At 36.5% G+C, this 24,448-nt stretch overlaps 4 protein-coding genes and 1 pseudogene across 4 annotated transcripts; 4 read left to right on the top strand and 1 right to left on the bottom strand.

Moving 5' to 3' along the window:
* Positions 1–2,162: 2,162 nt before the first annotated feature.
* LOC110767895 (laccase-15-like) lies at positions 2,163–5,730 on the top strand. The gene is made up of 7 exons (XM_021971563.2): positions 2,163–2,267; positions 2,814–2,965; positions 3,315–3,559; positions 3,902–4,027; positions 4,339–4,927; positions 5,090–5,442; positions 5,591–5,730. The coding sequence occupies exons 1-7, from the start codon at positions 2,163–2,165 to the stop codon at positions 5,728–5,730; spliced, it is 1,710 nt and encodes a 569-aa protein (XP_021827255.1).
* Positions 5,731–7,644: 1,914 nt separating this feature from the next.
* On the top strand, positions 7,645–9,265 carry ZR3 (Zim17-type zinc finger protein). The gene is made up of 2 exons (XM_021970955.2): positions 7,645–7,862; positions 8,662–9,265. Exons 1-2 carry the CDS (start codon positions 7,784–7,786, stop codon positions 9,153–9,155), a joined length of 573 nt encoding a protein of 190 aa, XP_021826647.1. The 5' UTR covers positions 7,645–7,783; the 3' UTR covers positions 9,156–9,265.
* Positions 9,266–9,943: 678 nt separating this feature from the next.
* Positions 9,944–14,758, top strand: LOC110767977 (P-loop containing nucleoside triphosphate hydrolases superfamily protein). Its single transcript, XM_021971659.2, has 11 exons — positions 9,944–10,181; positions 11,431–11,642; positions 11,769–11,831; positions 11,998–12,108; positions 12,385–12,459; positions 12,534–12,602; positions 12,698–12,763; positions 13,392–13,466; positions 13,550–13,648; positions 13,953–14,087; positions 14,422–14,758. Exons 1-11 carry the CDS (start codon positions 9,989–9,991, stop codon positions 14,557–14,559), a joined length of 1,236 nt encoding a protein of 411 aa, XP_021827351.1. The 5' UTR covers positions 9,944–9,988; the 3' UTR covers positions 14,560–14,758.
* A 52-nt stretch (positions 14,759–14,810) lies between these two features.
* LOC110767656 (putative pectinesterase/pectinesterase inhibitor 44) lies at positions 14,811–23,449 on the bottom strand. Its single transcript, XM_021971260.2, has 4 exons — positions 23,314–23,449; positions 22,639–23,133; positions 21,340–21,935; positions 14,811–14,972 (listed from the first exon to the last, which is right to left on the bottom strand). Exons 1-4 carry the CDS (start codon positions 23,447–23,449, stop codon positions 14,880–14,882), a joined length of 1,320 nt encoding a protein of 439 aa, XP_021826952.2. The 3' UTR covers positions 14,811–14,879.
* Positions 18,025–19,256, top strand: LOC148296974 (pentatricopeptide repeat-containing protein At3g62890 pseudogene; annotated as a pseudogene).
* Positions 23,450–24,448: the final 999 nt, after the last annotated feature.

The raw sequence follows: 24,448 nt of genomic DNA, 5'->3' as shown, positions 1-24,448 counted from the left end.
TAAACTTTTCATGGTTACCTACACAGTAAACAAGGGTCAAAATAATGTTAAAACACACAAACTTGTTTTGGATTAATAAAATCTGACAAAATCATGTTTTAATTCAATGTTGTGCACCAAAATCAAAATATATAGTACACAGTTCGGTGATTTTTTTATAATTGCTATGGAATAACTTTAGTTAAAGGTGTGAGGCATAGAAGACAAGAAGGGATAAAAAAAAACCCTAAATGTTGCAGTTAATGACAGTATAAAGCAAAGCCTGGAAGGAATCTTAAAAAGTTATGGACCACATAGACAAAAACAAAACCAACTCATATGCATTCAAACATGTAGAATCAGTTACTGTATTTAGGAGCAACACCACCCTAACGGAAATCAAACTCTTCCATCACCATCAGCCAAAAGGACAAAAAACCCAAATATCCCCAAAATGAAACCTTAACCCTTAATTGTACCCCCCAATCAACCCCAAATTTCGAAGCTTACACACAAAATTTCTCACTCACTCAACATTGGATCAGTCACTGCTGCAGCAAATTGAACTCCAATGTTTGACGAAAGGGTCGGTTCACAGGTATGGAAGATCGAAAAGCGCTTTCCCCCTCTCTCCAGCCCTAAATTGGATTATGTTTCGTTCAAAATGACGAAAACTCCAAGATACCCCTCACAACAAACGCACGTGCCATTCACACGGTCAAACTCGACGGATTCTATTACGGCATGACCCAATTGGAACTACTTGTCGAGTTAAAGGATGTAATTGCCTAAAAAAAAAAGTTCACGAACCCAATTGCAACTGAGGGCAAAGTTCATGGACGTCTACAGTTAAAAACCCTTCCAAATAATTTGCAAGAGTTGGCTGCTGATTGTTCGCATTGGAGGATTAAAGGCAGGAGAAATCAAATGGGCCCTTTTTTTTTTTTGGTTTTTTGAAGAAAACTAACATCTCTACACGTGCTCTCATACATACAAGACGTGCTCCACACAGTTTAGAGATTTCTCATGTAATTTTTTGCAATTATTCTCTTTGACGTTTGGTGGTTGGTTATTCTACATACCCATAAACATGATCTTATTTATTTATTTTTGTCAATAACCTAAGCATTTTTATGAAGAATAAAACTCAAAAGCATGAATTCAAATAAATAGAATTTTGTTCATAATTGAACCTGAAATCTGAATCCTGAGTTTAGGTATAAAAAAAAAAAAACTAACAGAAAAATAAAGACAAATAGGTATCCAATCCTCCTATATTATTTTTGTTTTTGGCTTGCCACAATCTGCTGGGACTTCAAACTTTCAGTAAGCATACTTCATAATGGACCATGCTTCTAAGTTGAACATTCGTACTAATTATTAAACAAAGAAAAACAAGTTTGTTTTTATTTTTCTGTTAGTCCCAGCAGATTGTGGCAAGCAAAAACAAAGATAATATAGGAGGATTGGATACCTATTTGTCTTTATTTTTCTGTTAGTTTTTTTTTTTTATACCTAAACTCAGGATTCATAGAGGTATTTTCAGGTTCAATTATGATCAAAATTCTATATATTTGAATTCATGATTTTAAGTCAAAAAATGCTTAGGTTATTGACCCAAAAAAAAAACATGATCAGGTTTACGGGTAGAATCCAACCACCAAACACCAAAGAAAACAATTGAAAAATATTACATGAAAAATCTCTAAATGGCGCAGAGCGCATGTCTTGCATGTAGAGATGCTAGTATATACTAAAGAATGATTAAATTTAATATACGCCCTTTTGTTTGTCAAATTATGTACTAGTATATGGAATTGTCACGGACAAGCATAGTGCAGTTGGAAAACTAATAGTGCTCTTATATTTCTTCTCAGTTCTAATGCTGAAGTGTTTACTCTAATACCTATGGGCTGTTCTACATCAGTTGGTATGCAGAGCCTTCTCTCGATTTCGCTTGTGTCTACTCTCTGCCATGGTACCCCAAACCGTGGCCTATCCACAGAATTTCATGAGTTCAAAGCCAAAGTTTCTGCCAATATCCATTGACACCCAACTCTCCCATCTGAGTGCTGACCAAAATTTCTGCCAATAATTTTTTTAACTTTTTCCTTATGTTCTATAAATAGCACTCACAAAACCTCAAGGACACATAGGAAAATCAATTTTTCGGAGATCTGAAAATGGGGAAGTATAACAATATGAGTTGGGTCTTGGCTTTTGTAGGGTTTATGCTCTTGGGTGGGATTTGCAAGGCTAATGGAGCTATCTATAATTATGATTTTGTTGTAAGTGCTTCCCTACGTTACACTAGTACCAGTTTGAGGGCCTCTTGCATGTTCATGGTCATCGTCGCTTGCTTTTCTTTAGGTTGTATGTATAGGTGCATGGTGTGGATACACACAGACACACACATATATATATGTATGCGCTTCCCTACATTACACTAATACCAGTTTGACAGGCCTCTGCATGTATCATCTTCGCTTGCGTTTCTTTGTAGGTTGTATATATACGTGCATGGTGTGGAGATACAAATGGATATATATATATATATATATATCGAATCGAATTTTCCTTTTTTTTTTGTGGAAAATTTGCTTACATCTTTTATGGGTATTTCACTATAATTGTGTCATTATTATTATTTTAATAAAAGTGATAGTCTAAACTATAGGCAAATAAGAGTTTCTCACAACACACTACTAAGACATCATGAGGTGTTGAACCTGAAATTACTGATCTACAAGTCAATGTGATTTTTCAGAGACTAAACCATGTTGACACTAGAATTGTGTTATTAAATGTTGGGTTTTGTTTGTGATATTTTGCAGCTGAGAGAAGAAAATTTTACAAAGCTTTGCACCACAAAGAGCATCTTAACAGTGAACGGGAGTTTTCCGGGGCCGACCATCACTGTTCGGAAAGGAGACACTGCTTTTGTGAATGTCCACAACCAAGGATTATATGGTCTCACCATTCATTGGTAAGTCCCATTATTAGCCTAGCTCTAGATCTGCGGTGTTCTTTTGACATAGATCAAGATTCTAGACTCGTTTTAATTGAGAAATTATAGAATTGGACTATAGTATGGTCATGCAATATAGTTTGTACACGTGTCATGTTTCTCTTTTAAAGTATCCATAAAAATCTACTTATGTCATAACACTTGTTCGTATTATCATTCTACACTATACGTGTTCTATAATGGAATATATCTTCTTTAAGCATTCTAAAATAATAGAATTTTAAATTTAGAGTGCATGCATGATGACAAAGTGAAAGGCTAATATTTTGCGCACCACCAAACTTTAAATATTGTTTAATATTTACAGGCATGGAGTGAAAAACCCGAGAAATCCATGGTCGGATGGACCCGAGAACATAACTCAATGCCCTATTCCTGCCGGAACAAACTTTACGCACGAAGTTATATTCTCCAGTGAAGAAGGAACATTATGGTGGCATGCTCACAGTGATTGGACACGTGCCACTGTTCATGGTGCCATCATTATTCTACCAGCTCTCAACACCAGTTATCCATTTGTAACGCCAGATGCACAAGAAACACTTATTCTAGGTACTTTTTATTTAGGGTAAATTGGTGAAATACTCTTTGAATTTGTAGCATACTTTTGATTTGTCCCGATTATTATTTATAGAAAAGTAAAGATATGAACTATGTTTTAGCTAATTTCCCCACATATATGAAAAGGAAATATTTACAATATTTACCAGGAGTGCAGACCATGCGATAACTACAAATATGAAAATAAAAATATTTCTTTGATTAGAGTTATTTTTGGTGTTACTTATAGAAGTTTGAAGTTTGCAGCAAAAATAAACACAAAATTGTTGCATCGTATAGTTGCACCATTGGGTCTTAATATTTAAATTCCTTTTTCATCTGGTTTAATGGCAGGATCCTGGTTCAAGGGAGATGTGAATGAAATAATTGAAGAGGCCCTTGCAACAGGTGGCGACCCCAACATTTCAGACGCCTTCACAATAAATGGAGAGCCCGGAGATCTGTATGATTGTTCCAATGGTAATTATAATAATCAAAGATCCAAACCTAATATGCTTTAATTTATCTATTTTAATCTAATCTCATTGATTATTTATTGTTATTATATATGGAAGTGAGAAATAGCAATGGAGTGTTTGTTAAACGGAGTTGACATAAGGGATGATGGTATCATTCCGCGTAAGGTGTCTATGAAATATAATACCATGTGTATAGTTTCTCTGACTTTTGTGGTGATTAGCTAGCAAAACTTAGTAATCAATTTCAAACTAGCTATTGGTTTATCGGTGATGTGTGTGAGAAACACCTTATTAATTATTTTACTGTTGCAGAGACAACATATCGTTGGTTAGTTGATTATGGCAAGACCTATCTTCTCCGCGTAATCAATGCCGTGATGAACGAAGAACATTTCTTCGCCATCGCCAACCACAACCTCACAGTGGTAGCTCAAGACGCTGCATACATAAAACCTATAACCACCTCATACGTCATGATAACTCCAGGCCAAACCATGGACATTTTGGTCACTGCTAACCAGTCTCCAAGCCACTATTACATAGCTTCTACTTCTTTTGTTGATGGGGACGTCGCATTCAACAACAGCACCACCACTGCTATTCTTCAATACAACGGCAACTACAGTGCCCCCTCAACCATCCCCTTACCGAATCTTCCCGATCACGACGACGACACAGCTGCTGCAAACTTCACTACGCAAGTGAGGGCCTTGGCAAGCGAAGAGCACCCCATTAGTGTCCCCGTAAACATCTCACATAGGCTCTTCATCACTGTTTCTATAAATGAAAGAATTTGTCCCAATTCTTCTTGTGATGGGCCAGATAACAACGCACTTGCTGCAAGCTTAAACAACATCAGTTTTGTGACTCCATCCATTGATATACTGCAAGCATATTATGGGTACGTATCGTAATTTGAATTGGTTGCTCAAGTAATTGGTTAATGTTGTAATTTTGTTAACCCACTAGCCTAACCACGTCTGCTTACTTGTTCATTTTTGCGACGTTGAACCTTGTTTAAAAAAAAGGTTCTAACTTAAATGACCTTATTACCTATGTACAGGGGAATTAATGGAGTTTACACACCTAATTTCCCAGACAAACCGCCTTATTTTTTCAACTTCACGGGACTCGTACAAAACAACACAATATATCCGAGCTTTGCGACGAAGGTGAAGATGATTAAATATGGTAAAGAAGTTGAGATAATCTTCCAAGGGACCAGCATGATTGCCGCTGAGAACCATCCAATGCATCTCCATGGTTTCAGCTTCTATTTGGTTGGAACTGGTTCTGGGAATTTCAACAGTACGACGTCACCTAAGACCTACAATTTGGTTGATCCACCAGAAGTAAACACCATTGGTGTACCGAAGAAAGGGTGGGCAGCCATCAGATTTGTAGCTGATAATCCTGGTAAGTTCTACTTCTACAGCTACCTGATTAATGTACATGTCACATGTCACATGTATGATGTATGTAATTAGGCAAATTAAATTAAGAACAACCATGGAGCTAGGGTAACTAATTAATTAAATGAATTATATTTGATGATTATTTTCAGGAGTATGGTATATGCACTGTCATTTGGAAAGGCATTCCAGCTGGGGAATGAACACTGTGCTCATTGTGAGGAATGGAAACACCACTGAAACCAGCATTCTCCCACCACCTGCGTATATGCCTCCTTGTTCCAAGTCTTAAATTTAGAAATGTAACCAGAGTATACATATTTATATCTTGAGACTTGATTGTATTTGTTAGAATAATTGTATCATCCAAGTTTCTGTTATAAAATAGACTGAATATGAGAGTGTGTGAAATATAGTATTCTCTGTGATATTGCAACTAGCAGTGTTATCATAATCTTTCTCACTGAATTCTAGATCTCTTTCTTTCCTTCTCGCTTTCTCTTCTTTTCCCTCCTTTCTTTCCATCTCTTCTTTCTCTCCTTCTTTTCCATATCTTCTTTCTCTCCTTTTCTCTCTCTTCTTCTTTCTCAATTTTGGTGTGTCTTTACAATGCATCCAGCGCCCCTTTATATAAGGAACTTAACATTCAATGCTCTACACGTGGATAAGGTAAAAAATGGATACACGTTAAAAATAAATTTTAGGACAAATTACGAAAGACCCCTAAACTATGGGGTCATTTTCAAGTTCATACTCATTTTAAGGGACATTTACAATTATATACTCACACTTGCAAAAAACCTACAATTACAGCTAAACTGTTAGTGAATCTGTTAAATGCTCACGTGTCAAAAGTGGGACCCATTTTTTAATGACATAGACTTCCATGTGGACAAAATACCCTATAAACAGTCTCCTTCTATTGAGGGATCCCTCAAATTATTTGAGAGACACCCTTTAGGGCCAACTATAAATTTTTTTTCAACAATCCGAACATCTATATTTTAAGTTTACATTCATAGATCATCTTTGCAAAAAATTATACAAATTGGAAACCATTTCGACATCTAATTGTGTCATACAAAATCAATAAATATGGTGCTTCAAAGAAGTATTAAAATTTTAATAATTTAATTGAGTCGTCAAATGATATCGAATTCAAGTGAGATTTTTTTTGTAGAGATGATCTTTGAATGAATATCTACAAAATAGACAGTTTGGATTAATGAAATACTATGCGAAGTGAGCCTTACAAGGATGTCCCTCAAATAAGGATCTCTCAACTAAAGCTCTCTGTATATATATATATAGTTTTTCTCTAACACGGATGTTCGCATTTTGTTAAATTACAGTTGTCCACTTTGCAACTTGTTTTTGGCAGACGAGGTGGATTTGATTCGTGCAATTCCAATTAGCAGTAGAAAGCCGTTGGATTCATTGATTAAAAATGGCAGTTTACAATACAAAGTGCTTAACATGTTGCAAGAGCCTTGAGAGCAACCAATGGTACTGCTTCTTCTTTTTCTGCATCTCCATATTCCCACATTTGGGATACTTTTTGCAGGGCGCACACCTCTGGCAAGGTGAAAGTGATTTGGCGGCATGTATGTTTTTACTTGTATATACATATATATTGGCAAATTTGTGGGCAACCGTAGTTTAACAAAATGCAAACGTCCGCATTAGAGAAAAACTCTCTCTCTCTCTCTCTATATATATATAGAGTTATTTACAGTAACACTCTTTTAGGTTTTCGGCATTTTCACAAACCCCTGAGAATTCAAAAATTACACAAACACCTCCTGAGGTTTCAATTTGTTTTCCCAAAAACCATTTTCGTTGATTGTTTGTCCAAAACTTGATAATTTCATTTTTAAAAACGTGTGCAAAGGACAAAATCAACCTCAATGAATGTGTTAGCAATCTAATCTTAAAGGCTAACTTTCTCATTATACGAAATTATATATATATATATAAAAATCATCATTCTTTGAATTAAAAATCAACGAACAAGGATTTTGTGAAAACAATTTAAAACTTCAGGGGATATTCGTATAATTTTCAAAATTCGGGGGGTCTTGTGAAAAAGTCGAAAACCTGAAAAGTATTAGTGTAAATAACTCTATATATGTATACATTTTTTTGGAGATAAGTCTAGAGAATATTTAATCGAGTTAGTGGCCTTTCTAATTAATTAGGGACAAAACTTGGAGGGCACCCCAATAAATTAAAGAAAAAAGAAAAAACTTGGAGGACACCCCATTCTCTGTTGGTAAATATCGTCTATTATTACCGCTCACTTGACTTAAACCGACCTTGAACCGCCAAAGCTTGAGAAATCGACCATGGCTGCTCGGATGTTGCAGAGGCGCATAGGCTCACTCTTCCCCAGCAATCAGCAGCAGCACGCCAAACTCTTCAAAGGTTAGCCCCCGCTCTCTATTGCCCACTCAAAAACCCAAGAAATCATGTTTGCGAAATTGGGGTTTCTTAGTTGATTTTGGTGGGGTTTTGTTTTCATCAACGAAAAATATGAAATTTGATTGCCATTACAAATCCAAAAATTGATCAGGCTAGAAAAAGCCTCCACCTTGCTATGTTTTGGTCTGTATGAAGAAAATTTATCATCTTTATGGGATCACCCTCTATTTACAATTGGGCTAATTGGCATAAGAGATTAACTTGAAGGGCATTAATTTAGGAACTCTGCAGTTTTCATGGTCATCCATTGGTGGTTCTTTCTCTAATTCCTCATAGGATGAGTGTTATTTTTGGATGCCGGGTTAGGATTAGGAGGAAAATTTCCTGAGGTGAATGTACTCCAAAATGTACTCCAACAATATCTGTAACATGGAACACTTGAAAATTTGGCTGAACAGTTTGAGAAATAGAGTTCACAAATTGCATTTAAGTATTAGATGGTTTATTCATTTTATGTTAATCTATTCATGGTTTTAGGATATTGGTGTTATTTGCTTGTTGACCTTCAAAAAACACAGACATGGGCACCCATAGTACGTGCAACTCATCAATTTAGATACAGAAGACTATGAGTATGTTGTGAGTTTTGTGACTGAACATTTGAAAAAAAATAAGAAAAAGTTGAAGTTCCTTTTGTTGATCTATTTCCATGACAGTCCTCCTTTGCCTCTCCCTTTGGGCTGAAGAACTTGTTGGGTATACAATTTTGATTAACTTTTGTTTTGCAAATTGTTGTTGGCAGAGCAATTTGTTCCTTCTGTGAGTTCTGTACTCGGGAAATATGGATTTGACAAAAGGGATTTTCAGACGCAAACAAATGCAACCAATCTGGTTAATGAGGGTTTGGCAGATCATGGAGATGGCAGTTTGAAGCCTAATTGTGACTCGAATAACTCTCCGTCCCTCTCAAATGCTATCAACAGTTCTGATGTCAAATTTTCTGCTGCTGCCAACTTGAAAACATCCCCAAGGCATGACCTTGCCATGCTTTTTACTTGCAAGGTCTGTGAAACAAGATCTATGAAGACGTGTAGTCGAGAATCATACGAGAGCGGTGTGGTGGTAGCGCGTTGTGGTGGGTGTGACAATCTCCACCTGATTGCTGATCATCTTGGGTACTTTGGAGCACCTGGAACCATCGAGGACTTTCTGGCTGCCCGCGGGGAGGAGGTGAAAAAAGGTTCTGCTGATACACTGAATCTGACTGTTGAAGATTTAGCTGGAAAGAAAGTTTGAAATGATTGAGCTTTAGCTATTATAATGCAGCATTCATGTAAACATTTTAAAGTTGTGTACAAAAGCTGAACCTTAGTTTGATTTGGCAATGTCAAGTTTCACTTAGAAAAGCCTTTTTCTGTGTTTGATGAAGATTAACAAGGTGATCTATGCTTAGTGCTTCCATTTTGGGTAGGGAATTTGTGAACGTAAGGGTACTTAGGCTTGAGAATTCATTGGGAGATATGTGATCTGGCCCAAACCCGATTGCCATTCGGGTGGTAAGTATGAAGCCAGCATTTAGTGTCTGCTCAAATATATAATACCGCAAACCCAAAAAAGTAAGGAAAAAAAAAAGAGGCAAAAGGGCGATTTCATCTAAATAATAGCAATGAAAAACAAGAATTTAATCAACTTAATTTGATGAATACTCCTAGAAAACGCGTTAACTTGTTGGTTGTTTGATTTAAATGGCAATTTCTGTTCAAATTTGAAAAAACAAAAATTGCTTCAATACTCCTGAAAACAACAAGTGAATATCACCCTAGTCATTTTAGTTGAATGGCTTGGAGATTAGTTTTTATTCCGAGGAGTTCGCAGCACAAGTGGTTATGAAACAGAATTGAGTTTTGCTTATCCCTTTTGCTAATATTGTTTGTGTTAGAATTAATTAATTTTTATTGTCTAAATTAAATTAAATCACTCTCAAAATATACATTATTTCCAAATATAAAAGTGGTTACGGATAACGGGTCAAGTACTTGAGCTCCATCTGGGTACCGAGTCTGAGCTTATATAAACGCCAACCGACCGAAGTAACACTCAAACTGAAATTCTCTCCCTTTCCAGAAACCATGGCGAGTACGTGTATTCCCTCCACTTTTTCACCTATTCTTCACAACTTGACTACCAGAAACTCCATGACCATGGTGGGTTTGCTCTCTTATGCCCCCAAAAGCCTCAGGCCTCTCTCTCTTACCGAAAGCTTCAGCTTCAGCTCACTTTCCACCGCCAGAAAACCACCGGGAAAATTGTTCCAATTCCAAGGTAGTGTCTTTCTTCAATATCGACTGTTATTTATCATGTGGGTCTGAATTTTTTGTAGATTAGATTATATTTTTTGAGTCATAATTGAAACTTGTCTGTGATTTTAGCTAGTTGCTTTGACATTTCGGATTTATTTTCTTTTCAATTGATGGTTTTAATGGGTATTGAACTCATGTGGTTCGAAGCAGTAGCAACATGGTTGTAATTTTATTGGTTATTATTTTAGAGCAACTGGTTTACCTTGGTAGAGAAGAAAATGTATTGGATAAATGACTGAAATTGAAGTGGGAATTAGTGAGAATAAGGAGATTTTTATTTTTTTTTTATTTTTTTGGCTATGAGGAAAATGGGTTTTTAGTAATATTTTTCTGTTGAATATGTGCCAACCTCCACTCGTACTGGAATGAGTGGAGGTTGGGGATGAAAGTTTCTGTTCAAAGCACTTGCACTTTGGTATATTATATGTACTGGAGTCTGTTTGTATCTTTGGCTCTAATTGAAGGAAACAGAGGAGATCATGGCTAAGAACTTGCTTTTCTTTAACCAATAAGTTGGAGTCAATCCACTGTGTAGTGTGTAAGAATTGTGAATGACGGAAACAAAATGTTTACTCTTGAAAAATATGTTTTAGGAAGAAGCCCCATTATCAATTTTTTCCCCCTTCTGTGAAATTTCTCTCTCTTGCTGTGAAACCATCCACTTCCTATACAGGTGAAAATTATACTGACGTTAAGTTTCTTGGACTATTAATAGGCACCTAATATACTGGTTGATCGGTAGTTCATGTTTGGTTTCTTCTATGTATAAAATTTTGCTTTGGTTCCTGACAATTATTGAAAATGAAAGAAGTTTGAATCTTTAGTTTTTGTTATATTGAGACCCAACAGATAATGTCTTCTCTCAACCAAGCCCTATGCTGCTGTTTAGAAATAATATCAGAAAATTGAGACTTCATTTCTCTCTCCCTCTTGTTTTCTCTAAAATGGGTAAGTTCTTGATGAGTTCACTTTAAATGTAATTGTTTGTATGAAAAGCCACATCTAATCATATGCTGGCTGTGATTTCCATCATGGAATTTATTTGTCTCTGTTTAGGCGTTAGGGCTTGTTTTATTCTAAGTGCCTCACAAGTTTAGAAGTATAATTTAGAAAGAGAAGTTTGTGATGTTATTATGGGATTTTTGACAGTGCAAAGTTGAGTGTGTCAGAATGAATCTTTTTCATTTATACTATGTCTTAATTTTGGTCAGTGAGATCAGTTGCCGCTCCGGCAGAAGCTGTTGCCGGGTTTGATGACATGGTTTCTGGGACTCAGAGAAAGTATTACTTGTTAGGCGGGAAGGGCGGTGTAGGAAAAACAAGTTGTGCTGCGTCACTTGCTGTAAAATTTGCTAATAATGGGCATCCCACTCTTGTGGTTTCCACTGATCCAGCACATTCCTTGAGTGATTCCTTTGCTCAGGTTTAAAACACTCTCAGTTATTAATGTTTTAAAGTATTCACATTTCCTGCAAAGTAGAACTGGTTGTAATAGGTATGCTTGTATGTGCACAAATATTTTATAATTGTATATGTTATCTTGTCCTAGGATTTGACTGGAGGGACACTTGTACCAGTTGATGGGCCCGAAGCTCCGCTTTTTGCTCTTGAGGTGTGGAGTTAGCTTTGTATATGAGTTTTCTTCATGTAATTCTCTGTTTGCGGTATTTGTTTTATGAGATGACCATTACAATGATTAATCGGTTGTTAGCGTTTCTTAGTATGGTTTTGTAATCTTATACATAGTGTACGTAGTTAAACTAATAACTTTACCACAGATAAACCCTGAGAAGGCAAGGGAAGAATTCCGTAATGTAAATCAGCAAAATGGTGGAACAGGAGTCAAAGATTTCATGGATGGTATGGGCCTTGGGATGCTTGCGGAACAGGTAAAAGCTTTTATTTGGAGATATTGGTATTGCAACTTGAGTTGTAGTTTTCATCTTTTGATCCTATTTTTATGTGATATGGATGTCCTTAAGCCATTAAAGGCCTAACTGATATGTTGCACACTTATATTCTCACATCATGATCTAATTAGTATAGCGTTTCCATGTATAAAAGGAGCATATGTACCAATATAGATTCACTTATGCTTTATGGCGATCCTTGCTTCTCTCTTTAACCTTTGTGTTTTATTATTATCATTATTTTTATGGTTGAAGTTAGGAGAGTTAAAACTGGGAGAATTACTAGACACACCTCCTCCTGGTTTGGATGAAGCTATTGCAATTTCCAAGGTATGCCTTTTTTGGCTTGCCAACATGCTCAAAATCTTTTTTGCTCTTCTATTAATGTTTAATCCTCTTTCCAGGTGATACAATTTCTTGAATCCCCGGAATATAGCATGTTTACTCGTATTGTTTTTGATACTGCACCCACGGTGAGAAAATATTGATTCTGATTTTGTCACCTCAAATTTTATTTTATTTTTTAAAATGTTGGAATTAGCTCACTATGATGAGATATTGTTAACAGGGTCACACATTGCGGCTTTTGTCCTTGCCAGACTTTTTGGATGCATCAATTGGCAAGATATTGAAGGTAATGATGGCAACTTAGAATGAATAACTATAGAAATGTGTGCATGTGTTTTTCTTTTTGGAATTAAATGCATCATATGACTTGAAATTTAAATTAGGAGATAATTTATGAGCAGTTGAAGTCTGCTGCACTCCTCTGAAGTTTTGATAGAATGACTGCTATACCCAAATGTTCTAGTTACTTGATTCTAGTTACCAACAACATAATATTGACTTTGTTTTTTGACTAATTGCTTGAGAAGTATTGTTGCTGGAAAAATGTATGCCATTTTTTTTCGTAGTTTATTTTCTTAGAAGTTTAAAGGAGTAAATGCTTGATGTAATTTATGGATAAAAGCTCTGATGACTGAAGTAAGCTAACTTTGTTGGTGTTGACGCTCATAATATCCAGGCAAAATAAAAAAAGAATTGGCAATTGGAAAGTGGAAGACATTTTCCCCTGGTTCTGGGATCACTTGATTGTAGCATATTGTATTTCCTCGTAAACATATGGCTAGTCTGCAACTGAAAAGACAAAAAATATATGGCTAATCTCAAATGAATTTTAGCATTCTTACCTGTGTAGACATGTTTGCTACTAATTGCTTGTTCTCTTAATTTGCAAATAGTTAACATTTTCTGTTATACAGCTTAAACAGAAGATATCTTCAGCCACATCAGCTATCAAATCTGTCTTTGGGCAAGAGCAACCTCAACTGGGCGCAGTAAGTCTGATACTTTGATCTGTTTTTATACTCTGCTTCCTAGACAAGTATGCTAACCTTTTAATTGTAAAACTTCAATGCAGGCTGACAAATTAGAGCAACTCAGAGAGAGGATGATTAAAGTGCGTGAGCTTTTCCGCGATACTGATTCCACAGAGTTTGTCATAGTAACAATACCCACGGTAAGATCTTTGAAAATGTGGTTTGATACTGGATGTTTGTGATTTTTTGCAAATGTTGTTTTCCTTTATGCTGTAATTTAATTTGTTATGAGTTCACTTTAATAGAGATCTATTTACTTGATTTATATTCTACAGTGTAGAATTTAATCTTGTAAAAAGATGGATCCCTGCATATTATATTTCCTCCTTTTTCCTTCCTAGTGAGCATCATTTGCTTGGAAGTTGGCTAAATATGTTCAATGTTGGATGAAAAATTTGCTTCTCATCGATTGTTCACACTTTTGTTTTTCTTGTTCTTCCCAAGGTGATGGCAGTCAGTGAGTCATCTAGGTTGCATGCCTCTTTGAAGAAGGAAAGTGTTCCTGTGAATAGACTTATTGTTAATCAGATTCTTCCCCCATCTGCCTCAGACTGCAAATTTTGTTCAATAAAAAGAAAGGTGTTAATCTACTCTCCTTTTAATTTCGGGTAGGAAATGCATTCACCCTCTGTCCTTTTGGCAGAATGTGCGTTTTTTGTGGCATCTAGTAAAATGATGATATTTTGATGAAACTAATAACCAGTTGAATGCAAGAACTGTCCAGACCGTGCAAAAAAATATATTGTGCTTCAAAGATAATGCTCTTCCATCTCATATGGATGGGGTGAGCACCACCCATGGGCATTACATGTGGGACCCACGCTTGTGTTCGATTTATTATGTTTCTTAATATTCTTACATGTTTGGTTGGCGGCAAGGAATTCTAATTAATTTTTCTTTCTAAATACCTCAGGATCAGTTACGTGCTCTTGATATGATCCGGAGTGATACAGAGCTTGCCAGCCTGACGTTGATCCAGGCACCACTAGTTGATATGGAGATCAGAGGTGTTCCCGCCCTTAGATTTCTAGGAGACATAATTTGGAAATGATCATCTATCTGCAGTCATATAATCAATGATAAAAGAAAGGACCCTTTTTTTCTTTAACTATTCATTCATTTGAGAAAATGGGTTGAATTTGTTGCCCCTGTATCCAGTAAAGTAATTTTCCCTGTAAAAACTGACTTCCCTTCCTTTCCCCCTCCCAACCCATCTTACTATAATGCAATAAACCAATTGATCGCAGGTATAGACATTGAGAACAACTCTGCATAGATTGCATTAAGATCAACAGTGTGTGTTGGGAAATTGGGTTAGACTTTGTTCATTGCCAAACCCTAAACCAAATCTCCTATAAGATACATCCTAGGCTATAACCCTGGCGCAAATGGGACACCGGTGGATGGCAGCCAAGAGTTGCCACCAATAAACTTGGCGACTGTAAAGGAATTGGCCTTGGACGCCTCAGTAATGACATGATAGCTGAGCCACTTGATCCGGTTTGAAATGGAGGCACCTGGGGCATTGTTCATGTGCTCAGCATAATACAGAGTGCTCAGAGCAGATTTCCCATTCCACTACAGCAAACCCTCTGACCTTATAACGTTACTCATTGATGACTTCATGAACACGGTACGTGCATATTTGCTCCAAGGTCATGCTCTCTACAATTAACACCAAGTTCATCTTCGTTTTATCAATCTTTACATATTCTTTGTAAACTTCTTTCTTCACAAATATCACAAACTGCTTCTGGCTATGGGTTGGTGCAGCCGCAATGGCATCCATTATTCGCTTGAATTTCCCACTCCCATCCTGTGAAACGGTGACGTCTGCTGTCTGGGAAAGAGCTGCTGCTGCACTTGGATCATACCAAGGAGCTCATCGATTGATTTTGTCACTTGTCTTAGGCTCTCTGCAACCTTTGAGAAACTTCCATGCATGTCGCTTCTCTGGCTTGAGAAGTATTCAGCCATGTTCTCATATGGGAAACGACATCAGCTGTGCCATGGATAAACAAATTTTCTTGTCAGTAATCCAACACTACAACAAGAAATTAAATAGACGACGAATGCCAGAAACACTGCCGTCTTAATGCCCCAGACGACAATTAGTAGTAAAACCGTTGTTTTGCAAGAAATATATATAAGTTTTACATAAACATCATGTGTCAATGTCACACGTATCATAGTGTGAGAAAGGGAACTTCAAATAATATAGCAAGATAAAACAATGGACAAAAAATCAAAGTAAATATGCATGTTGTCTTATGTACGTTATATGAACCTTTAAGATCATCAATTGTGGAAAGAGACCAATCCAAGACTTCAGCAGTTTCACCAAGCAAATCCTCACAATATGAAATGACCATATTAGTAGAATTTTCATAATCTTCACAAGCATGCATATGTGACATGGTAGAGGCCACATTTTGCACAAGTTCCTTGGCCTTCTCCAATGAGTTTTTGAATACAGGCAAAGAAACATTTATCAAGTGGGGGTCAACATTATCAGCATGGAGGTCAATGGACAGAGAAGATAAACAAATAATGAAAAAAATGAAATGGCAGAACAACTTCATGATGGACTCATAGCACCAGAAAATGTAAATGACGAGAGAAAAAAAAAAGGGCAACTTAGAGAGAAGGCAAAGAAATGTTACACTATGAACAAGAATGTCTTGTATGAGTGTGTATATATATATATATGTACGTAGAATACGATATACACTGCACCACTAGATTGGTTGTATGGGAGAATACGATTTATGAATCATGATATTTATCTTTGGATGACATTTATGGATTATATATAGTATGATATACAATGCACAATTTTCTTTTTTAATGATTTGTTACCTATACTTCGACTTGAAACACATCTCCTACCAAATGAACTAAAGCTAGGAAAGCATTTAGTTTCTTACTTTGCATCAAAAAATTGAGACGTCCCTTGAAATCCTGACCGAGTTCGAGCTCTAGCATTTAATTCTTACTTATGCCACAAAAATTCATACCCTTAAAATCAAAATTCAGTTTCGAGCTCTATATAAGAGATGAAATGAGCAGGAAATTCTGTGCGAACGAGATTTTTAGTATATATTTAAGGTTATATTTTGAAGACGGGATTGTAAAAAAGGGTTTTTAGTCTTTTAGGATTTTCAAGTTTTGGCTAGTTTTCAAAAATTTCCTTCCATATATTTCTCCCCACTCAAATCCACCAATCTTCTTATTCCCTCAACTGCAAGCTCAACTTGTTCAGTTTCTTGATACCCAAGGTACCATTAACATGGGCATTTTCCTTTTCACAAGTCTTATGTGTTTTCAACAACTGGCAGACCCAGAAATTTTTTAGCGAATGTGCAATATTGACTAAGTATGAAAAATGATTTTTCGGAATAATCATTTTCTCAAGATAATTTTTGGCGGCTTTTATTCCTTACACATCAAATAAGAAAACTTGATTTTATGGGATTTTAGTATGAAGTATTTATTGACTTAATGAGCCATCATTTTTAGCCTAAATCGTATTTTGCACTAAAACCGATTTTTCATATTTTGATTTGGTGGGAATTTGATTTTCTAGTATTTTTATTTGAATCCAAATGGGGGGTACTTCCCTATTTACATTGTAAACTTAAGTAAATTGAGTAATATAAAAATAAATGAAAGTAAAAGGACAAAGACATTTACTTAAATGTTGATAATGGAAATAAGGTAATCTGTCCATCAAAGGGGCAATTTGAAGCACTTACAATGGTTTTTCCGGCGAGGGGGGGTGCAGCTGCACCTCCTTGCGCCTTAATAGGTCCGCCACTGTTTTCAAGATAGATAAAAGAAATTGCGATGAGTTAAGCTCTAGTATATAAAAGAAAGGGGACTATATATATACACACATATATTTCATATTTTAGTCTTTTTTTATATACAAGCAATATATATATTCCATATCAATGCCATTGTACTTTGCATTGATATTAATTTTGGTTTTATCCAAAGTACATCCTTCGAAAAATAAAATAAAATAAAATAAAATATTTATAAAAATAAAAAAATAAAAAAAAACTAAACCCGCCTTGGCGCTAGGCGCCCGCCTAGTCTTTGTTTTATCAATCTTCACATATTCTTTGTAAACTCCTTTCTTCACAAATATCACAAACTGCTTCTGGCTATGGCTTGGTGCAGCCGCAATGGCATCCATTATTCTCTTGAATTTCCCACTCCCATCCTGTGAAACGGTGACGTCTGCTGTCTGGGAAAGAGCTGCTGCTGCTGCTGCACTCGGATCATACCAGGGAGCTCATCGATTGATTTTGTCACTTGTCTTAGGCTCTCTGCAACATTTGAGTCGATTTCATTTTGAAAAACTTCCACGCATGTCATTTCTCTAGCTTGAGAAGTATTCAGCCATGTTCCCGCCTAGGTCTTTTTTTTTTTTTTTTTTTTTTTCTTCCTGAGTTTAAAGAAAACCTACATCTATAACGTGATGATCAGAGCATAAACATGTACAAAAATCAATGCTGCGGATGAAACTCTTTCTTCGTTTGGGTGGTTGTTGCTGTATAGGCAAATGCTCTGCGATGTCATCATTTCCCGTAATTGTCTCACTTTTCCGTTCCTTGTAAAAGAATGGCGGCCCAGGCCAGACCTTCCATGCACAAGTCGTTAAGTATGATGTTTTTGTTCAAAATTCGTTGATTGGTATGGACTCTGCGTGTGGGTTTTTGAATAGTGCACGTACATTGTTTGATGAAATGTTGGGAAGGGATGTTGTTTCGTGGAACTCGATGATTAAGGGGATTTGCAAAAAGTGGGAATCTTGATGAGGCATTGAATGTGTTTGGAAAGATGAACAACAGAAACATTAGCACTTGGAATTCCATGATTACTGGGTCTGTTCAAGGTGGTCGGCCAAAGGAGGCCTTGGAACTTTTCCATGACATGCACATCACCAGTTGTGATACGGTTAGACCGGATAAGATCACAATTGCCAGTGTCCTTGCAGCTTGTTCTCATCTTGGTGCAATTGATCATGGAATATGGGTGAATGGGTACCTGAGGAGAAGTGGCCTGGAGAGTCATGTGGTCATTGGGACAGCTCTGGTTGACATGTATGGTAAGTGCGGATGTGTGGACAAAGCGTATGAGGTCTTTCAGCTCTGATTTTAGTGTTGGCTCTCCATGGATTTGGCAATGAGGATTTTGGTGTGTTTAGACAGATGGAAACAACTTGGGTGAAGCCGAACCATGTGACATTTTTTGGGCTATTGTCAGCTTGTGCTCATTCTGGTTTAGTAGAGAAAGGTCGCTCGTGTTTTGGTGTGATGAAGCGTAGGTTTACTTAATTGAACCGCAGCTCTATCACCATGCAAGCACGGTTGATATGCTTAGTCGTGCCGGGCTGATTGAAGAGGCAGAACGGTTTATAAGCAGCATGCCAATGAAGCCATATGCATTTGTTTACTCGGAGGCTGTCAAATACATGGAAAGGTCGAGTTAGGATAAAGGGTGGCGCAATATTTAATTGATTTGGAACCTCTGAACCTGAACTTGTGTGATATATATGCCAAAGCTAGTAGATTTGATGACGTAAAGAGAATCAAATCCTTAATGAAAGAAAGAGGGATCGAAAAGGAGGTCCCAGGCTGTAGCATGATTGAAATCGATGGGGTTGTTCTTGAATTCTCTGCAAGCATCCTCACGTACAAGAAAAGGTTGCAAAGGAAGTTAGAGAAGCAACAAATGTGAAAGACAAAATGCATTATCTGGTTGCTGCTTTTAACTGAGACAATCAGGCTCTATCCTGCAGTTCCATTGATACGTTAACACATCTTAAATCTAAAGCATGAAATGCAATTAATGTCCAAGCACAATTGCTATTTCAAGCTTATATAAGTAGCACTCCCTAGTTTTTTTCTGAGTTTGAATCGTTGATATTACTTTTTAACAAGTTTCAGTGATGTTGGCATAGAATGCGAAGATTTGCTTATCTGATGATACATGGCCAGATGAAAGGGGATATGGTGGGATAACACGCTTATGGCATGGCAAGGATGAAATTTCTATGGGGTTGATGATGCAAAAGAATTTCGGCCAGAGAGATGGCTTGACGAAAATGGCCTTTATACCTTTAAAATTTCAACCAAAATTCAGTTTCGAGCTCTATAAGAAAGAAGACATGAAAGTTGAGCAGCATATAAAGGGGATTCTCTACGAAAGAGATTTTGAGTATATATATACTTGAGGTTATATTCTGAAGATCGTAAAAAAGGGTTAGAAGTCTTTTAGGATGTTCAAATTTTGGCTAGTTTCCAAAAATTTCCCTTCAATATATTTCTCCCCACTCAAATCCAACCATCTTCTTATTCCCTGAACTGCAAGCTCAACTTGTTCAATTTCTTGAAACCCAAGGTACCTAAAGATAGATAGGTTGAACTGCAAGCTCAACTCGTTCAATTTCTTGAAACCAAGGGTACCTAAAGATAGATACGCTTTACCTGTGACCGTTTCAACTTTTCATTAAAAAGCTCACTACATGACCCCAAAACTTATAGCCCTACCAGTCGAATCTGAAAATCCACAAATTGAATGTTAGTACGGAATGGTAAAATAAGGAGACAAATTTTGCACTAGAAGGAAGAGGAGACAAATTTTTTTAAAAAATAAAAATAAAAATCATAAACATTAATTTCAGGATTGAAACATGGTGTTTGTTTAATGTGGGCATTTTTCCTTTTCACAATTCTCATGTGTTCTCAACATAGATAAAAGAAATTGCGATGTGTTAGGCTCTAGTTGGATTTAGGCCATTTCTTTAAGGTAAAATGCATCATTTTGCCATTGTATTTTGCCTTGATCTTAATTTTGGTTTATATATATATTTCATATTTTAGTTTTTTCAGTATAAGCGATAATTTAAACTACATAGGGGGTTACTCATATACACACACACACTATCAAGGTGGGGTTTCAAACCTGAGACTATTGATCTACAAGTGAAGACCCTTTTTCACTAGTATAAATGTAACACGATGAAAATAAAAAGAAAACGAAACGCACAATCATTTTTGTTCGTATTGGATTTTTGTATTTTAGACCCCGTTGACCATATTTTAGTAATTGTGTTAAGTAATTTTGGTCACTGCAGTAATTAATTAGATAAAATTTAAAATTTAGATTTAGGATACCAATCCGTTTGTTCACGGGAAAAAAGTTGTTGGGAGATTGAAAGAGCACCTTATGAGTTTCTAAAACTAAACTTCTGTTTTAATTTTCGTGTTTATTCGATAGATAAATTGAGTCGAAGTACTTTTAGCATTAGAACTTATTTGATTTCTTGAAAAATCAAATCTTATAGACATGATCAACCCTTGAGTAATACTCATGAGTTTAAACAAAGTTTTTTTTTGTCCGAAGCCAATTATAAAAAAAAATATTCAAAATGATCCTTAAATTGGTAACAAATCCAAGCACAACAACAAGAAAAATAAAATCACTATGACTAAAATTAAAATGTCGTTTAAAATTCATTGCTTTAAAGTAAAGTAAAAGACAATAAGCTTGGCCACTGTAAACTCATCAGCCAGACTGTCATTTTACCTATTTGCTTTGGCAATGTTGGGCAAGCAGATTCAACCCAACAATGTATAAATATTTATGTTACTTCTAAGGGTGACAGAAGCACTTCAAACGCTTCTTCTTCCACTTTGAAAACCCTAATTAAACTAAATCCCCTATCAGACACATCCTATAGATCTGCTTTAAATGGGACACCCGTGGATGGCAGCCATGACTTCCCACCAATAAACTTGTCCACTGCAAACGAATCGACCTTGGAAATCAAATGATAACCCGGCCACTTGACCCGGCCTGCAACCGAGGCACCCGGACCATAGTTCTTGTACTCAGCATAATACAAAGTATCAAGATTAGCTCTCCCACTCCATTCTAGCCAACCCTCTGGCCTTATAATATTACTCATAAAAGACTTGATGAACACGGTACGTGAATATTTGCCCCAAGGTCGACCCAAGTACGTCTTCGTAGAGTAAACATTACCCACCAAATCAGAATCTGCTTCAATTCTGCAGAACTGGAACGAGAACCCTGACGAGTCTTCTGAAAGTCGACCATTGGCGGTGATTGTGTCTTGTTGGCCTTTGATGGCTTTCCTGGCAATAATTCTAGAGTGTTGGAAAACGGCTGTGCCATAACCGAAGATGAAGTCGACGGTGCCGCTGATCGTGCATTCTCGGTAGAACTGTCGGCCCGACAACACCAGCAATGTGTCTTGGTATCCACTTATCTTGCACCGGTAGAAAACCGACCGGTCGCTGCGGGATGAAAGCGCAACTGCCTGCCCTTTGCTTGGTCCTGCGGTGTTCTCAAACCCTATGTTCATTGCAAGGAATCCTTCGGCCCTTACATCTACATAAGCAATCAATTCACAGAATTTTTAAATTCCAAATAAAATAAAATAATTGGTTGTATGGAGTGTCAATTAAATAGAACATTAGGGTTTGACACATTATGGTTTAGGATTCAAACATGTTATTTAAAAGGCTAAACTGTTGAGGCAATCCAATTTAATACTCTCCCTTCCTCTCCCGCTCCCTAGAGAATGACAAATAAAAAAGACTAAACTGTTGATTTCCGCCTAAACTTGTACTTAATTTTCAATTGATCCCTTATACCCTTGTTTTTAAAAAATGTGGTTCTCAATTTTTTGGTCAATTTCTCCCTATCATTAAATTTGCTCACATTCAATCCAATTTACTGTTAAAAATGGTCACATTCCTTGCATGTGACACTTAAATAATTAAAAAATAAAGAAAAAGAACAGAAAAAAAGAGTATGGCACAGCCCCAGCCCGTTCCACCAAGCCCAGCATCCCCTCTTTCTCCACCCCGCAAATCACTCCACTCAATGCACCCATATAGCCCATGGGTGTCTTGACAAGTTTAGAGGAGATCCTTATAATTGACATCCTTAATTTTCTATAAATAAAAAAAGGATTAGGGTTTAAATAAATAAAAAATTAGGTACTAATTTAAGGGGAAATCAACAGTTTATAGCCTTTATTTTTAAAAGAAAAAAAGAAAAAAAAGAAGAAGTAGTTTTGGTGTCTTACCAAATGTTGCTGAATCCATTGTTGCCCAACCACTAGCATTGCTTCTATCTCCAGATATGGTGGTAACACTCATGCCCTCTCCAATCAACACCAAGTTAGTCTTTGTTTTATCAATCTTCACATATTCTTTGTAAACTCCTTTCTTCACAAATATCACGAACTGCTTCTGGCTATGGCTCGGTGCAGCAGCAATGGCATCCATTATCCTCTTGAATTTCCCACTCCCATCCTGTGAAACGGTGACGTCTGCCGTCCGGGAAAGTGCAGGATCATAAGGATCAGGATCTGGACCTGGATCTGCAGTAGCATTATGACGATGAAGATGATGTTGCTCCTCCACTTGGATCATACCAAGGACCTCATCGATTGATTTTGTCACTTGTCTAAGGCTCTCTGCAACATTTGAGTCGATGCTATTTTGAAAAGCGTCAACGCATGTCGTTTCTCTGGATTGCGAAGTATTCAGCCATGTTCTCATATGGGAAACGACATCAGCTGTGCCATAGACACAATAATTTTCTTGTCATTTTAACCCAATAAATATCTATTAAAATAGTTAAACTATAAAAACTAAAATAAGTTTTACATAAACATCATATGTGTCAATGTCACACATCTATAAACTATGACTGTATCCCAATACACAAATCTAAGTAGATATGTACGTATATGAACCTTTAAGATCATCAATTGTGGAAAGGGACCAATCCAAGACGTCAGCAGTTTCATCAAGCAAATCCTCACAGTACGAAATGACCAAAACAGTAGAATTTCCATCAAGCAAATCTTCACCAGCATGCATATGTGACATGGTAGAGGCCACATTTTGCACAAGTTCCTTGGTCTTCTCCAATGAGTTTTTGAATGCAGGCAAAGGAACATTTATCAAGTGGGGGTCAACATTATCAGCGCGGGGGTCAATGGAAAGAGAAGAGAAACAAATGATGAAAAAAATGAAATGGGAGGATGACTTCATGAGTGGACTCGTGGCACCAGAAAATGTAAATGACGAGAGAAGAGAAGGCAAAGAACATGAGTATATATACAGTGCACACTATTTTGTGAGATTGGTTGTATTGGAGAATACGAATCATGGATCATGATATTTATCTTTGCACCATTTTTCTTTTTTAAAGATTTGTTTCCTAGTTTACAACTTCTTACTTTGCATCAAATCCACCCACTGCACTGAAGAGCAACTTGTTTCAATATTTCTTGAAACCCAATGCACCTAAAGATAGAAAGGCATTACCTGTTACCATTTCAACTTTTCATCACCAAGATCACTATTTGACCCCGAAACTTACAGCCCTACGAAATCCAATCCGAAAATCCACACAAAAAGGAAAAAACACAAATTGAAATAATTAGTACGGAGAGGTAAAATAAGGAGACAAATCATGCACTAACAAAAATCCTGGTGAGTATGGGATCCCTGTGGAAGGCAACAATAATCTTTGAAGAATATGATTTATGGATCATGATATTTATCTTTGGATGACATTTATGGATCATAATATGATATACAATGCACCTTTTTTATTTTTTAAAGATTTGGTACCTATTTACACCTGAAACATATATATCCTTTCAAATGAACCCAATGCCAGGAAAGCATCTTACTTATGCCACAAAATTTCAGACCCTTTAAATTTCAACCAAAATTCGGTTTCAAGCTCTATCAAAGAGATGGAATTTGAGCACTATATTAAGGTTATATTTTGAGAAAAAAAGAAGAAGAAAGGTTTAGAAGTCTTTTAGGATGTGCAAATTTTGGCTAGTTTTTCAAAAATTTCCCTTCAATATATTT

This window comes from Prunus avium, chromosome 2 (assembly GCF_965620075.1).
Source record: "Prunus avium chromosome 2, drPruAviu1.hap1.1, whole genome shotgun sequence".
NCBI lineage: Eukaryota > Viridiplantae > Streptophyta > Magnoliopsida > Rosales > Rosaceae > Prunus > Prunus avium.
Note: the sequence above shows the minus strand (reverse complement) of the source record. Positions and strands in the feature narration are given on the sequence as shown.

What these genes read in the sequence shown, in the direction of transcription:
- LOC110767895 (XM_021971563.2), top strand. Translation starts at nt 2,163, where the DNA reads ATGGGGAAGTATAACAATATGAGTTGGGTCTTGGCTTTTGTAGGGTTT. An exon ending in TCTATAATTATGATTTTGTT is followed by an intron (nt 2,268 to 2,813) that starts GTAAGTGCTTCC and finishes GATATTTTGCAG; the next exon opens with CTGAGAGAAGAAAATTTTAC. An exon ending in TCTGTATGATTGTTCCAATG is followed by an intron (nt 4,028 to 4,338) that starts GTAATTATAATA and finishes TTACTGTTGCAG; the next exon opens with AGACAACATATCGTTGGTTA.
- ZR3 (XM_021970955.2), top strand. Translation starts at nt 7,784, where the DNA reads ATGGCTGCTCGGATGTTGCAGAGGCGCATAGGCTCACTCTTCCCCAGC. An exon ending in GCACGCCAAACTCTTCAAAG is followed by an intron (nt 7,863 to 8,661) that starts GTTAGCCCCCGC and finishes TGTTGTTGGCAG; the next exon opens with AGCAATTTGTTCCTTCTGTG.
- LOC110767977 (XM_021971659.2), top strand. Translation starts at nt 9,989, where the DNA reads ATGGCGAGTACGTGTATTCCCTCCACTTTTTCACCTATTCTTCACAAC. An exon ending in TTGGGATGCTTGCGGAACAG is followed by an intron (nt 12,109 to 12,384) that starts GTAAAAGCTTTT and finishes TTATGGTTGAAG; the next exon opens with TTAGGAGAGTTAAAACTGGG. An exon ending in AAGCTATTGCAATTTCCAAG is followed by an intron (nt 12,460 to 12,533) that starts GTATGCCTTTTT and finishes TCCTCTTTCCAG; the next exon opens with GTGATACAATTTCTTGAATC.
- LOC110767656 (XM_021971260.2), bottom strand. Translation starts at nt 23,449, where the DNA reads ATGTCACATATGCATGCTGGTGAAGATTTGCTTGATGGAAATTCTACT. An exon ending in CACAATTGATGATCTTAAAG is followed by an intron (nt 23,134 to 23,313) that starts GTTCATATACGT and finishes TCTATGGCACAG; the next exon opens with CTGATGTCGTTTCCCATATG. An exon ending in AATGGATTCAGCAACATTTG is followed by an intron (nt 21,936 to 22,638) that starts GTAAGACACCAA and finishes TTGCTTATGTAG; the next exon opens with ATGTAAGGGCCGAAGGATTC.